Source organism: Oncorhynchus tshawytscha, linkage group LG10, assembly GCF_018296145.1.
Source record: "Oncorhynchus tshawytscha isolate Ot180627B linkage group LG10, Otsh_v2.0, whole genome shotgun sequence".
In the NCBI taxonomy this organism is placed as follows: Eukaryota; Metazoa; Chordata; class Actinopteri; order Salmoniformes; family Salmonidae; genus Oncorhynchus; species Oncorhynchus tshawytscha.
The window spans coordinates 56,670,948-56,685,101 of record NC_056438.1 but is presented as its reverse complement, the minus strand read 5'-3'; the positions used below and the strand labels follow the sequence as shown (position 1 = coordinate 56,685,101).

Genomic DNA, 14,154 nt, shown 5'->3' with positions numbered 1-14,154 from the left:
ATTTGTACCTTGTCAACTTGGGGCTTTGAACTTGCAACCTTCCGGTTACTAGTCCAACGCTCTAACCACTAGACTACCCTGCCGCCCAGATATCTCAGACTGGCCAATAAAAATAAAGATTCATATGGGCAAAAGAACAAGACACTGAACAGTGGAACTCTGCCTAGAAGGACAGCATTCCGGAGTCGCCTCTTCACTGTTGATGTTGAGACTGGTGTTTTGCGGGTACTATTTATTGAAGCTGCCAGCTTCATTTCTCTTATTTTCTTAAACTGCACTGTCGGTTAGGGGCACATGAGTAAGCATTTCACTGTAAGGTCTACACCGGTTGTATTCGGCGCATGTAACCAATAACATTTGATGCTCCAGATACTCAACTAGTCTAAAGAAGGCCAGTTTTATTGCTTCTTTAAATCAGCACAACAGTTTTCAGCTGTGCTAACATAACTGCAAAAGGGTTTTCTAATGATCAATTTGCCTGTTAAAATTATAAACTTGGATTAGCTAACACAACGTGCCATTGGAACACAGGAGTGATGGTTACCGATAATAATAATTATTAATAAAATAATTTAAAAAAAAGCTGTTTTCAGCTACAATGGAAATCTACAACATTAACAATGTATTTCTGATCAATTTGATGTTATTTTAAAAATGGCCAAAAACAAAAATGTGCTTTCCTTTCAAAATCAAGGACATTTCTAAGTGAACCCAAACTTTTGAACGGTAGTGAGTATGTATAGATAAACACACACAGTATGTGGACACCGCTTCAAATTAATGGATTCGGCTATTTCTGTACACCGTTGCTATCAGGTGTATAGAATCAAGCACACAGTCATGCAATCTTTATAGACAAACATTGGTAGTAGAATGGCCTTCCTGAAGAGCTTAGTGACTTTCAACGTGGTACAATCATAGGATGTCACCTTTCCAACAAGTTAATTCGTCAAATTTATACCATGCTAGAGCTGCCCCGGGCCAAATAAGTGCTGTTATTGTGAAGTGGAAACGTCTAGAAGTAATAACGGCTCAGCTGCCGAGTGCTAGGCCACAAAAGCTCACAGAACAGGACTGCCGAGTGCTGAAGCGAGTAAAAATTGCCTGTCCTTGATTACAACCCTCACTACCGAGTTCTAAACCACCTCTGGAAGCAACGTCAGCACAATAACTATTCGTTGGGCGCTTCATAAAATGGGTTTCCATGGCCGAGCAGCCGCACACAAGCCTAAGATCGCAATGCCAGGCTGCGGGCAGAGTGGTCTAAAGCTTGCCTCCATTGTACTCCGGAGCAGTGGAAACACGTTCTCTGAAGTGATGAATCACCATCTTCACCATCTGGCAATTTGATGGATTAATCTGGGTTTGGCAGATGCAGGAGAACGCTACCTGCCCGAATGCATAGTGCCAACTGTAAAGTTTGGTGGAGGAGGAACAATGGTCTAGGGCTGTTTTTCCATGGTTCGGGCGAGGCCCCTTAGTTCCAGTGAAGGGAAATCTTAACACTACAGCATACAATGACATTCTAGAGTAGACGATTCTGTGCTTCCAACTGTATGGCAACAGATTGGGGGAGGCCCTTTCTTGTTTCAGCATGACAACAGCCGCGTGCACAAAGCGATGTCCATACAGAAATTGTTCGTCGAGATCGGCATGGAAGAACTTGACTGGCCTGCACAGAGCCCTGACCTCAACCCTATCAAATACCTTCAGAATGAATTGGTACACCAACTGCGAACCAGGCCTAATCACCGAACATCAATGCCCGACTTCACTAATGCTCGTGGCTGAATGGAAGCAAGTCCCAGCAGCGATGCTCCAACATCTAGTGGACATCCTTCCAAGAAGAGTGAAGGCTGTTATAGCAGCAAAGGGGGACCAACTACATATTAATACCCATGATTTTGGAAAGAGATATTCGACAAACAGGTGTCCATATACACTATATGCCCAAAAGTATCTAATCAATGGAAGTGACAGAATTAAACGTTAAAGGAGAACGATAGGCTACAACGACTAAGACGCCAACAGGCAGAGTACTACTTAATATTCTGAACGGATTGTTATTTGTAACTGTAGGATGAGAATGTGCTTGCAATTTAAAAAAACGCTTTGCAGCCTCAATTAGCCTAGCTAGCTCACATTAGCTTAACTAGCTTCTCCCAGTTTGATACAGTCAAGATCGGTACTACGTCATCAACCTCGCTATGGTAGCTATTAGTCTACTATGGTAGCTATTAGTCTACTATGGTAGCTATTAGTCTACTATGGTAGCTATTAGTCTACTATGGTAGCTATTAGTCTACTATGGTAGCTATTAGTCTACTATAGAGATAGGGGCGGCAGGTAGCCTAGTGGTTAGAGCGTTGGCCAGTAACCAAAAGGTTGCCAGATCGAATCCCCGAGCTGACAGGGTAAATATCTGACGTTCTGCACCTGAACAAGACAGATAACCCACTGTTCCTGGGCGGTCATTGTAAAAAATAATGTGTTCTTAACTGACTTGCCTAGTTAAATAAAAAAAATAAAAAGTCCTCTTGGTTGGTTGCAGTCTCCTCGTCACTCGCTCAATGTATTCTGCACCGCACACTGAGATTTAATAACAGAATGAGGGCTGAGACATCTCAGGGTTTGAGATTATATATTTAAGTAATCCTGGTGATGACATACCATAGCTTTTCTGCTAGCCTAGCCTAAACCATACGTTGATATGAATGAATAAGCAGTCCTCACACAATCTACTATTTACCTACCAGTACCACCTACCTACCATAAAACTCTTGCATTTCAGGTCAATCATAACATAAACCCACCTTGTAGACCTCTGAGAAGAAGCCGGAGCCAATCCACTCGCAGATGAAGTCATCAAGGCGCGTCAGGCAGGAGAAGGCACTGATGAGGGCGCGGTAGGATGAGGGGCACACTCTTCCCACCTGAGACGGGGCCCACTCCCCTCCACCATCCAGGTCATCAAGACGGTCTGGCCTCATGGAGGGGAAGCCGGCAATGGAGTTGCGCTTGTTCCGATCCATCATTGTCTCTTCACTGGTAACTCTGTGGGGGACTTCTCCATGAAGGTTTCACATTTTCGATAACTGCTTGGCAACCCTTTACAGCCCTAAGAGGAAGGAAACACCAAAATCCATTCTCAGCAGGCAGACAGAAAATTGTGTGCTTTGGTGCCAGCTAATAATATTTGTACTTTCCTGTAGTTTAGAATGTACAGTACAAGCTTATGGTTCACAGGACACAAATAACAATCCAGAAAACACTGATCGTTTCAGCTAGTATCTGTATGGAAAACATGGTGTTTTATGTACTCCTGAAGTATAATAAATCAGTGTGTGTGTTTTTTTAATCACCATTCCGTTCATTTAAACAGAACACAGCTGTGTTGTCATGAGGGGGATAATGAGCCTAATCTATTTTATCACATTCCTCTGACATTTCCTCCAACTTTTTTCAAATACTAAGACAAAAGCATTACTTCACACAAGATCAATCTACTTAGACACACATGACAGGAGTCCTAACCCGCCTCTGGTCTGACAAGCCTACAAATAATGGCTCTAATAGGGATGGATTGTCCAATTATATGAGATTAAGCCAAGATAAAGCCAAAGCCCAAGACTGGGATCCTAAACGAACAAGGGAGCATGTACAGGAACACAAGGGGACATAATAACCCCAGAGTAATGACCATAGGAAGAAGTCCTTTGATTTAAATGACTGAGTGAGGGCGAGGATGACCTTTCACATGGCACTAGTACTTTGAAGCATCCAGCACTTGTTAAGGACCCCTGATTTCCCCAGCATGCACAGGTCTATTGAGCTTACTCGATGGGCTGGTTGTAACTAGGCGAGGTCTCTGGATTATTCTGCTGTCCTCCCCTTTCCTTAAATTAGAGACTAGAGAGAAGCTATTAAAAACTCTGGGAGAAGAATGCTATTCTTAATTCAACCTCGTGTGATTCCCACCCCCCATCCAATCCCAAATGAAAACAAATCATCCAAAGTTACTGGACTAGTTGTGGGATCTTTTTGCTGCTCCAGCCGTACCCTTAAAAGGATGTTATCCTCCTCCATTACTAAAGGCATTTTTTGCCATTTTGCAAGTGTATGACAATGATCAGACTCGGTCTGCCAAGAATGTTTAAAGCAGCTATTTTAGTAAATCTGCTTTTCAGAAGCAGAACAGATGTGTAACATATGAGGGCTGTTTTTCCATTTCAATTGCTGCTAGGCCTAGTCGTCTGGGTTCACAAGAACAAGTCATAAATGTCACAAATTATACATTTCCCTTCATTCAAAGCAGAAACACTTAACAGCGTCATATCAATAATGCAGATAGTGAATTCATGACTTCTCCAGTCTGAACCCTTTCTTCCCTCACTCCCTCCCTCCCTAGCATCTCAGCAGCAACCTACATTTTGTAGCTGGTGAGAATACAACTACAGTGCCTTCAGAACATATTCACACCCCTGGACTTCTTGCACATTTTGTTGTGTTATAGCTTGAATTTGAAATGGATGACATTTAGATTTGTCACTGGCCTATACACAATAGCCCATAATGTCAAAGTGGAATTGTATTTTTTTGAGAGAATAAAAAAGTTAAATGAAAAGCTGAAATGTCTTGAGTCAATAGGTATTCAAACCCTTTGTTATGTCAAGCCTAAATAAGTTCAGGAGTAAAAATGTGCTTAACAGGTCACATGATTTTTGAATGACTACCTCATCTCTGTACCCCACATACAATTATCTATCTGTAAGGTCCCTCAGCAGAGCAGTGAATTTCAAAACACAGATTCAACCACAAAGACCAAGGAGATTTTCCAATGCCTCGCAAAGAAGGGCACCTATTGATAGGTTAAAAATATATATATTAAAAAAACCTGACATTGAATATCCCTTTGAGCATGGGGAAGTCAATAATTACACTTTGGATGGTGTATCAAAAACACCCAGTCACTACAAAGACACAGGCATCCTTGCTAACTCAGTTGCCAGAGAGGAAGGAAAGCGCTCAGGGATTTTACCATGAGGCCAATGATGTAACAGTTACAGAGTTCAGTGGCTGTGATAGGAGAAAACAGGATGGATCAACAATGTTGTAGTTACTCCACAATACTAACCTAATTGAAAGAGTGAAAAAAAGGAATCCTGTTCAGAATTAAAAAATATTACAAATCATGCATCCTGTTTGCAACAAGGCACTAAAGTAATACTGCAAAAAAATGTGGCAAAGCAATTAACATTTTGTATTCAGGACACAAAAAAAGTTGTTTGGGGCAAATCCAATACAACACATTACTGAGTACAACTCTCCATATTTTCAAGCTCAATGGTGGCTGCATCATGTTATGGGAATGCTTGTAATCGTTAGGACTGGGGAATTTTTCAGGATTTAAAAAAAATGGAGCTAAGCACAGGTAAAATCCTAGAGGAAAACCTAGTTAAGTTTGTTTTCCAACAGAGACTGGGAGATCAATTCACCTTTCAGCAGGATAATAACACAAACACTAGTATACACTGGAGTTGCTTACCAAGAAGACAGTGAATATTCCTGTGTGGCAGAGTTACAGTTTTGACTTAATCATTTTTCAGATCTTGCCGTAGAGTTTATCTAGCAAATGATCAACAACCAATTTGACAGAGCTTGAAAATGTTTGAACATTTTTTTTTTTTTTAATGGGCAAATGTTGCACAATCCAGGTATGGAAAGGTCTTAGAGACTTACCCAGAAACACCAACGGTTGTAATCGCTGCCAAAGACGCTTCTACAAAGAATTGATTCAGGGGTGTGAATACTTATGCAAATGAGATTTCTGTATTTAATGTTCAATACATTGGCACTTTGTCATTATGGGGTATTGAGTGTAGATGGGTGAGATTTTCTTTTCTCAACTGAAACCATTTTGAATTCAAACTGGTCACATATTGTGGAATAAGTCAAGGGGTATGAATACTTTGAAGGCACTGTAGTCTTGTGTGGACATAATGCATTTTTCCAAAGCGATAAATCAGTCTCAATGATAATGAACTGGAGGAAGTAGAGGAATTTTACAATGGGCCACTAATGACAAAATTACAGATGAGGGCAATTCCACGGTAACGGATTTAAACTTTGAAATTAGTTTTTCAATTTAAAATGTATGCCAAAAAAAATAAAAAATCATTTAAAAGTTTAACAAATCATACAACTCCATGCACAAGGACTACATAGTGATTTCCACTGAAAACAATATATATACAAAAACTATTTTTGTGGATGAATGGTATTGTGTGGTCACAATACCAGTATCACAATACTAGGAAGAAAGGAAGCAAAACACGAAGCGGAAAATCTGGTATCGCAGTGGTCCTTTGTAACTCAGTTGGTGGAGCATGGCGCTTGTAACGACAGGATAGTGGGTTTGATTCCCGGGACCACCCATATGTAGCATGTATGCAAGCATGATTGGATGAAAGTGTCTGCTAAATGGCATTTATTATCGCAATACTGGTATCTTGATAACACTAGAACTGTGCAGATGCAAACTTTGGTAACATCTCCCTTTTAATGAGAAGGGTCCAGCTACAACCTCTCAGAGCAGTTATCCCTCATCCCTCAGGGTCTCTATAATGTCACCTACTGATATGTCATCGCTCAATGCATCTCTCAGGAAAAGTGGGGGAGTCAAAAATAATCATATTGAGAAGTGGGGGGTTTGAAAGGTACCACTCAAGACATTGTTTGGGTTATCGGACATCAGTCATGGCCTGCAGAGTTGACAGTAAGACATTTCAGTTTTGCAAAAAATAATGTGTCTATTCACTCACTGTGAGCTGCGTCTTTGAACATTACCTATCGGTAGCAATGTATGTAAGCTTACATTTTTTTAAATGTAAGTTATTATTGAATATTTGAAATAACAATCATTGAAATATCAAGTCATGGCGGTTCTAGTAATTAATGGAATTCCAGCGCTCCTACTGTTAAAAGACTGTTTGAAACCCCCAGTTCTCCTTATATGGTTCCATTCGAAACACCCACTCTTCTTGAGAGATGCACTGAGCGATGCCATCTCAGTAGGTGGAAGCATAGAGACCCTGTGGATGACTGCCCTGAGAGATGAGGTCGCAGCTGGACCCTATTGCTTTTACGCAACCACGTTTTACAAAAACATAAATATTTGCTACGAATTAAGATTAAAATACACTACATCACCAAAAGTATGTGGACACCCCATTCAAATGAGTGGATTTGGATATTTCAACCACATGTCACCAACAGGTGTATAAAATAAAGCACACAACCACACAATCTCCAAAGAACTTGACTGGCCTGCACAAAGCCCTGACCTCAAAACCCAAACACCTTTAGGATGAATTGGTACACCAACTGTGAGCCAGACCTAATCACCCAACATCAGTGCCTGACCTCACTAATGCTTGTGGCTTAATTGAAGCAAGTCCCCACAGCAATGTTCCAACATCTAGTGGAAATCCTTCCCAGAAGAGTGGAGGCTGTTATAGTAGCAAAAGGGGGGAGGACCAACTCCATATTAAAGCCCATGATTCTGGAATGAGATATTCGACGAGCATGTACGTCTGCAGAGAGAATGGGATGCCAACTATGACATGGCACCTTGAGTTGAGTTGAGATATATATATATATATATATATATATATGAGTTTGGTTATTGAACTACAGTAAGTGAAGTGGATTTACACCCAGTAACAGAATTACATCATGTTTACCAGATCTATTCTACACAGATATGCATAAGTGTGGATATGAATGTCATTCTCCTCATGTTTCACAAGTTTGGACATCACAGCACAGTAGAGTACAGTGTAGTACAATACAGCAGAGCAGAGTTCAGTACTATATATTTCAGTACAATATACTGTACTACTGCATTGTACTGTACTCTGCTTTGCTATCCAAACTTGTGAAACATACTTCTATTATAGGTTCAGATTCGGTCCAGTCCGGTCCGTCTGTGGACGCTAACGTCAAGGCCAGGGTGGGCCGAACAAATGTCAACATCCATGGACGTCCGGTTCTCAGTGGGTGAGGATGCTGGTTACAGTAACTGGAAAGAGAGGGGGCTCATGGGTAGGTGTCACTAAGAGCTGTGAGAGTTGACATTAACTGGAAAGAGAGAGGTTGAGGGAAGGGTTGTCCAGACTCCGACTGTGTGCGGTGAATCATAGTTTGACCACCAGACAATAGAAAGAAAGAAAACAGTAATGAGCTGAACGTCACAGTATGCCAGTGGAAGGGAGGAGAGTAGCAGGTGACCCAACTGTGGTTTGTGACTATGATTTCCCATTGTAGCCAATTCAGTTGCAGTAATTCCGTTACAGATATTTTGGTAATTCTGTTACCAATTTGTTTTAAATCACTTAATAATTCATAAACAAAATTGATATCAGTAAAATCACTGTAACTAAATCAGGTCTACCCTTACTTGTTACTTCTGTGAACATTTATTATCCTCCCACCACATCAGGGAGCGAAATGATTAAAGATCTTAAAGATGTGTGTGCTTTTGGTAATGGAATTACAGGGCACAAGACACACATATATATCTTTTGTTTTAAACATCCTCAATCTACATACAATACCCCATAATGACAAAGCAAAAACAGGTTTAGAATTCTGTAAATATTGTAATAATGCTATTTTTTTAATCTAGGCTATATAACTGATAAAAAACGGATTCATTCATGAAACTGTTAGTTCGTCATGTCGATGATTTATCACACGCGCGCCGCACAAATAAAGCCTAATGTGAGATTGCAGCAACTCGATAGGACACCAACAGCGGTAGGAAAGATGTCCCAAATTATGATATATACTAGTAAATACTAAGGCAATAATCAAGAATGGGAATGCAAACCAGCTATAAAAAGTTCAGTTTTAGTTGATGGTTGAATATTTGCTTTGCGCAATTCACTCATCATGGAATAGCCTAACTTGACATTTCCTCGAGGCTATTCGGTCCTTAAAGCCCTTGAAGTTATGGTAGCCGATTTAGAAGTTCTACTGCTCAAAATAATTATTCTGTGATTTAATTTCTGATAAATGTTTATGAGATGTAGCCGCTTTCATTTGTTTCAGGTGTTTGACAATTAAGTGCATGAAAAAGTATTTGAAAGACCTTGAATTTGTATGCTACTTGCTCAGCCCAAATGAAAGAAAATAACCTGCAACTGAAATTATGCGCGCATCATTTGCTTCCCTGACAGATCCTGACCCAGGACAATATTTTGTTCATTTTATTTGGGCCAGTAGCTTTCGGTTGGCACTTGTCCGGTGTGCCATTGGCATCTTTACCTGAATGTCAAGCCCCAGACATCCCTGTGGTCGCCTGACACCAGGTATTTGTGCTCTATCCAGCTGTTCAAATGTGCTACAATAAAATATGTTTATTGTTAAATCGCCAACAGGAGGGTCATCTGGTTATGATGAAACGCAAGATCAAGAATCCCCATGAAAAAGATGGATGATCAGAGAGTGTTTGAGGGTAGAACATTTAGTTAGGTTTCTATTCTGTTGTGAAATAGTCAATGGATTCTATTCACCAAAATGTATTTTTTATGATCACTATCAGAGCCCAGTCAGATGTAAAGGATGGGTATCCGAGGCAGCAACGGCATACCTGACATTTTAAATAATGACCCAGTCTTGTTCATAGGGGAGGGACCAGTTTCTTCTGATCTGATAACATATGTTTATAACCTACAATACGAGTTCGGATACAATACATTAATGGCCAGAATTATCTGAACACTTGCCGTTTGATTAGTTCAGTGCAATATTCCATTATAAACAATGAGTTACTGCATTAGCTACAACGTTGAAACTATTTAATTAAAGTAACTTTGTTGTTACTGGTACCTAGCTACTACTTGCAACAAATGTTGGTCTGTTTACCCCACGCGTTTCACTTTCCGTGATCACGTTAGTTGGCTTATTTTAGCTTGCTAAACTAGCTGACCAACTAGCTCACGTTAACGTTAGTTACGAAACGGACACATACTGAGTGGCAGGCTTCATCCGCCAACGTTAACGTTACCTAAGCTAGCAAACTTCGCATGCTGGCAGAGCTAGCCAGAGTTCTTACCTTGTCGTTTGTCATGAAGATGATGAGATGTTGGACTCTTCAACAACAACTTGATGAAATGACAGGCCAAACGCAGTTACTTCCATCTCATTGCAATAGTTTGCAGGCCAGTCGGTCTACTCACCATGCAAGAGCTAGTAGCGGCCAGTTGGCTAACTTGCTTGTAGTTAGCTGGTCTCGGTAACGTTAGTTTAGTTTGTCAACAAGAGAAGATGAGAAGCTAGTTAACGGTAGCCACTCTACTTTGCTAACAAACGAGAAGTTACGCAGCCAACGCCGAAGTAACTCTTAACTACACGAGTTATAGCTTACCTCAAATCGAAATGTAAACTCGCGGTACACCTTATGTGGCATTTGTTTTCTCATTAAAACACAATCGCAGTGGTTAAAGACAGTTCAGTCGTTTGACAGCTCTGCTACGCAGTGTTGACTGGCTCCCCTAAGAGCCAATTTATGCTTGATCCGAAAATGTGGTCGGAGACCATATCGATGGTGTGACGCAATTTTGCGGAGCACCCAGAGACACACAGAAGCACATATTGAGCTCTGTGCCGCATCGCTGTGCGCCTCTTAAATGTTTTAACATTGTGGATGGCTCCGCATTGACATGATTGGTTGACGATCGGTGAAGGCGGGAGGTCCTGTATAACCTAAACATAAACTCACTTTCTTGACAACTTCCTTCACAACAGCTCTGCGCTTATCTGCGAAGCGCAAGAGGTATGAATGGCCATATCACCGTAATGCTGCACGGTCAGTGCAGACAGCCGATTGACCATGTACCGCCTTTAACACTCCCACTAAACTGCGATCCCCCTTTTCACGTCCAGATTGACAGCTGAGGCTTCCATTCAGGGACAAGAATGCAACACACTAATGTTTTTGTTTTTGATAGGGTGTGTGTAATGTGCAATATTTGACTGTGTTAAGTCGAATATTGATGGTAGTTTGAACGTATATAATAATTTCACCAGCTGTGAATACTAATTTACCTCTACTATGCATTGACTCTAGAAGTCTACAGTTATTTCACATTTCACACTACTAATTTACAACACTCATCACATAATGTGGTACAGGGTACACCTCTAAATATATTTTGGTCAAACGAAATAAATTACAAAATTGTTATTCCACAGCTTGCATAATGTTGTCAAATAATTCCCATGTTATTCTGAGTGAAATATTCGATTCGTTTTCTACTGTAGCTTGAAAACTCAAATATGGACATTGGCTGTCATCTCGTGGAGGAACATGGAACTGAATGTATAGTGAAGGGAAAACGAACCAATCAGAAACAATGAACGAACAACTCTTGACTTCCGTAGCGACTAGCGAACCTGCGAGAACGTTGCGGTTCAGCGCATCAGCCAAATGAATCGTATAGCAAAAGGGCTCATTGTTCTGTAATATAATCGGCTACAGAATGGAAGATGATGGCATGGACTATAACATTGTGTTTCCAGATGCATTGATCTCGGGTGAGCACTTTATCTAGCCTTGCTTAGGCTAGCTAACAACACTAATCTAGCTAACGTTAGCTGTCAGACAGACCCATGAGCTATTTAGACAACGTTAACGTGGGCACTGGCAGGTTTGTCCATAATTCAATTATAGCTGAATTGTTCTGACTCAAAGACTGCTTGCTAGCTAGCTAAATTCGTTTTCCTGGTTATGCAGTTAGTTTACTTAACAGATAACTGATTTGTTTTTCTCCTTTTAGAAAGACACTGGCATGGAACAAAGGAACCAGTTGTCATACTGCTGGGATGGGCTGGTTGCAGAGACAAACATCTTGCCAAGTACAGCTCCATTTATAACGAACAGGTTGGCGTAAAAACTATTATTGTGGTGGTAAATGTCTCCTGTCATTTCAATAAATTATTATTCTACTTCATTATTCATGTGTGACTTACCTTTCCCCCTCTCTTTGTTCCAGGGTTGTGTCACTATTTGCTATACTGCGCCCTTGAAGACAGTATTCGTCTCTGAATCATTTGGCTACAAGGAGCTGAGTAATACTGCCCACAAACTACTTGAGATACTCTATGATTACGAGGTGGAAAACAGCCCTATATTTTTCCACGTGTTCAGCAACGGGGGATTCATGCTGTACCGCTACATTGTTGAGCTCTTGCACAGTCATAAACAGTTCAGTACCCTATGTATAGTTGGGACTGTGGTGGACAGTGCCCCAGGCAGTGGAAATGTGAGGGGGGCATTACGGGCTCTTACAGCCACTCTGGGACCCAAAATCAATGTGATGTTGAGGTGTGTTCTCTTGGCACTGTTTGCTGTAACTGTTTTCCTGCTTAGGGTGGTTCTGTACCCCATAACCAAGTACATCCACAAGAACCACTACGATGCCATCCGGGAGCACCCTCCTACCTGGCCCCAGCTGTACCTGTACTCCAGAGCTGATCGAGTGATTCGGTACAGTGATGTTGAGCTCATGGTCAAGACTCTAAAGGAGAAAGGGGTGTCTGTGGAAAGTTTTGACTTCAAAACCCCAGCCCACGTGAGCCATTTCCGTGACTTTCCAGAGGAGTACTCCAAGAGATGCCTGGATTTCCTGACCAACTGCATGAAGGATTCAACAGTGCAAATAAAAAAGCGACACTTGATCCAGCATTGAAAGCACACTAATTAATGTTTCTCAAAAGTCTGTGGCACTTATGTTTTTGTGATTCTACTGTAATGTTACACATGTATAAATCTGTACTTGGAAATCTGCAGCTCCACTGCACATCTTATTTCAAATGCTTAAGTTTTAAGAGTTGAAGACAATTAAGCAGAAATAGACAAGTGATAACCAAAGTGCCAGTGCTGTGAATTTTGATTGGTACTATTTGTGAATCTTTAATCCAGTGGTTGATATTTCAAAAGAATGTGATTGACTAAGAATGTATGTACTTACTAAACACGTGTTTAACTATTGTGCCTTCTATAAATTAAAGAAGCGTTATGTCAACATTTGCATTTCTTTTGGTCTACTTGTTTGAAAATGCGGAACCTTGGATTACTCTGGAAGATGAACTATTACAGTTAGCAATGGCCATTACATGAATTAAGTTTCTTGTGAAATTATAGGGTTGAACACATGATTACAATTCAATAACACTTCGCAGTTGTAGTAAAGCAGTGCAGCATTCTTATTGCCTATACTGTAAATATTGCATCACACAAAAGGTCATTTAAAAAATATATTCTTTCTGATGTGACGATCTGTATGATGCTGCGATTGGGGAAGGACCCGTTCCACTCAACCCACCAAAGCAGATTGTGCATGGCTACCTTTGGCCTTGTCTAAACTTAGCCTTTGCCTCGCCAGACATCAGTGATAGTTTGAAGAGCAGTGCTCTAAGTTGGTCAGGTAGAGATGATTATTGAATTATTCTGAATATCAAATTTCACATTTTGGAGAGAGGCATGGGCATTTGTCTCTACAGAAAGCACACCCTGGCACATCAAACATCATTTATATCCACTCAAAGGAGAAGGGAAAAGTTTACACATCTGCAGACACAGATGAACAAAGCTTATTGGAGTACATACTAGATCATTTTTGTTAGTTGGGTGGCTGCATGGCTCACATTGCCAAATGGTTGTTTTGGGAATGTTTTCCAGAGATGCAGACTCTTCCTGCTGATCTGATTTAAACCTAACTGCCTCCCTGACTTTAAGAGATGAAGAGCAAACATGAATAACCATTTGGATGGTGTGCCCAATTAATGAAAGTCTGAATAGCAATATTACAAAAGACAGAAAATAATGAATTACTGAGGTGATTTGTGGATAAACTATTGGCCTACGTTGTGACAATACAGACTCATACACACTGTTTCCTAATAGCAAGGGTGTGCCAAATACACAAACATGAAAAGGAGTGTGTGTGATCTGTGTTCTTTATCTTCTTTGTGGATGTTTATTTCCTTTAGCTTGTATGACCTGAATATGTCTGCCTTATGGAGGGATTTATTCTAATGAAATCTAAAATCTTTGATTTAGTGTTTTGGTTCAAATGGTTTTGTCTCTAG

The 14,154-nt window shown here is 40.6% G+C and overlaps 2 protein-coding genes across 3 annotated transcripts in view; one reads left to right on the top strand and one right to left on the bottom strand.

The window, feature by feature from the left end:
- Nucleotides 1–10,853, bottom strand: part of LOC112260476 (dual specificity testis-specific protein kinase 2) — a 33,925-nt gene extending 23,072 nt beyond the window's left edge. Inside the window, exons 1-3 of one of the 2 annotated variants that reach the window (XM_024435623.2) lie at nt 10,430–10,853; nt 10,118–10,288; nt 2,814–3,118 (exon numbers count right to left, since the gene is read on the bottom strand). In XM_024435623.2, the coding sequence (XP_024291391.1) occupies nt 2,814–3,035 (222 nt within the window). In that variant the 5' untranslated portion in view covers nt 3,036–3,118; nt 10,118–10,288; nt 10,430–10,853. Of the gene's footprint in view, nt 1–2,813; nt 3,119–10,117 lie in introns of both variants that reach the window. The other variant, XM_024435622.2, reaches the window with a different exon arrangement.
- Nucleotides 10,854–11,390: 537 nt separating this feature from the next.
- tmem53 (transmembrane protein 53) lies at nt 11,391–13,088 on the top strand. Its single transcript, XM_024436446.2, has 3 exons — nt 11,391–11,598; nt 11,841–11,944; nt 12,057–13,088. Exons 1-3 carry the CDS (start codon nt 11,544–11,546, stop codon nt 12,750–12,752), a joined length of 855 nt encoding a protein of 284 aa, XP_024292214.1. The 5' UTR covers nt 11,391–11,543; the 3' UTR covers nt 12,753–13,088.
- The last annotated feature ends 1,066 nt before the right edge of the window (nt 13,089–14,154 follow it).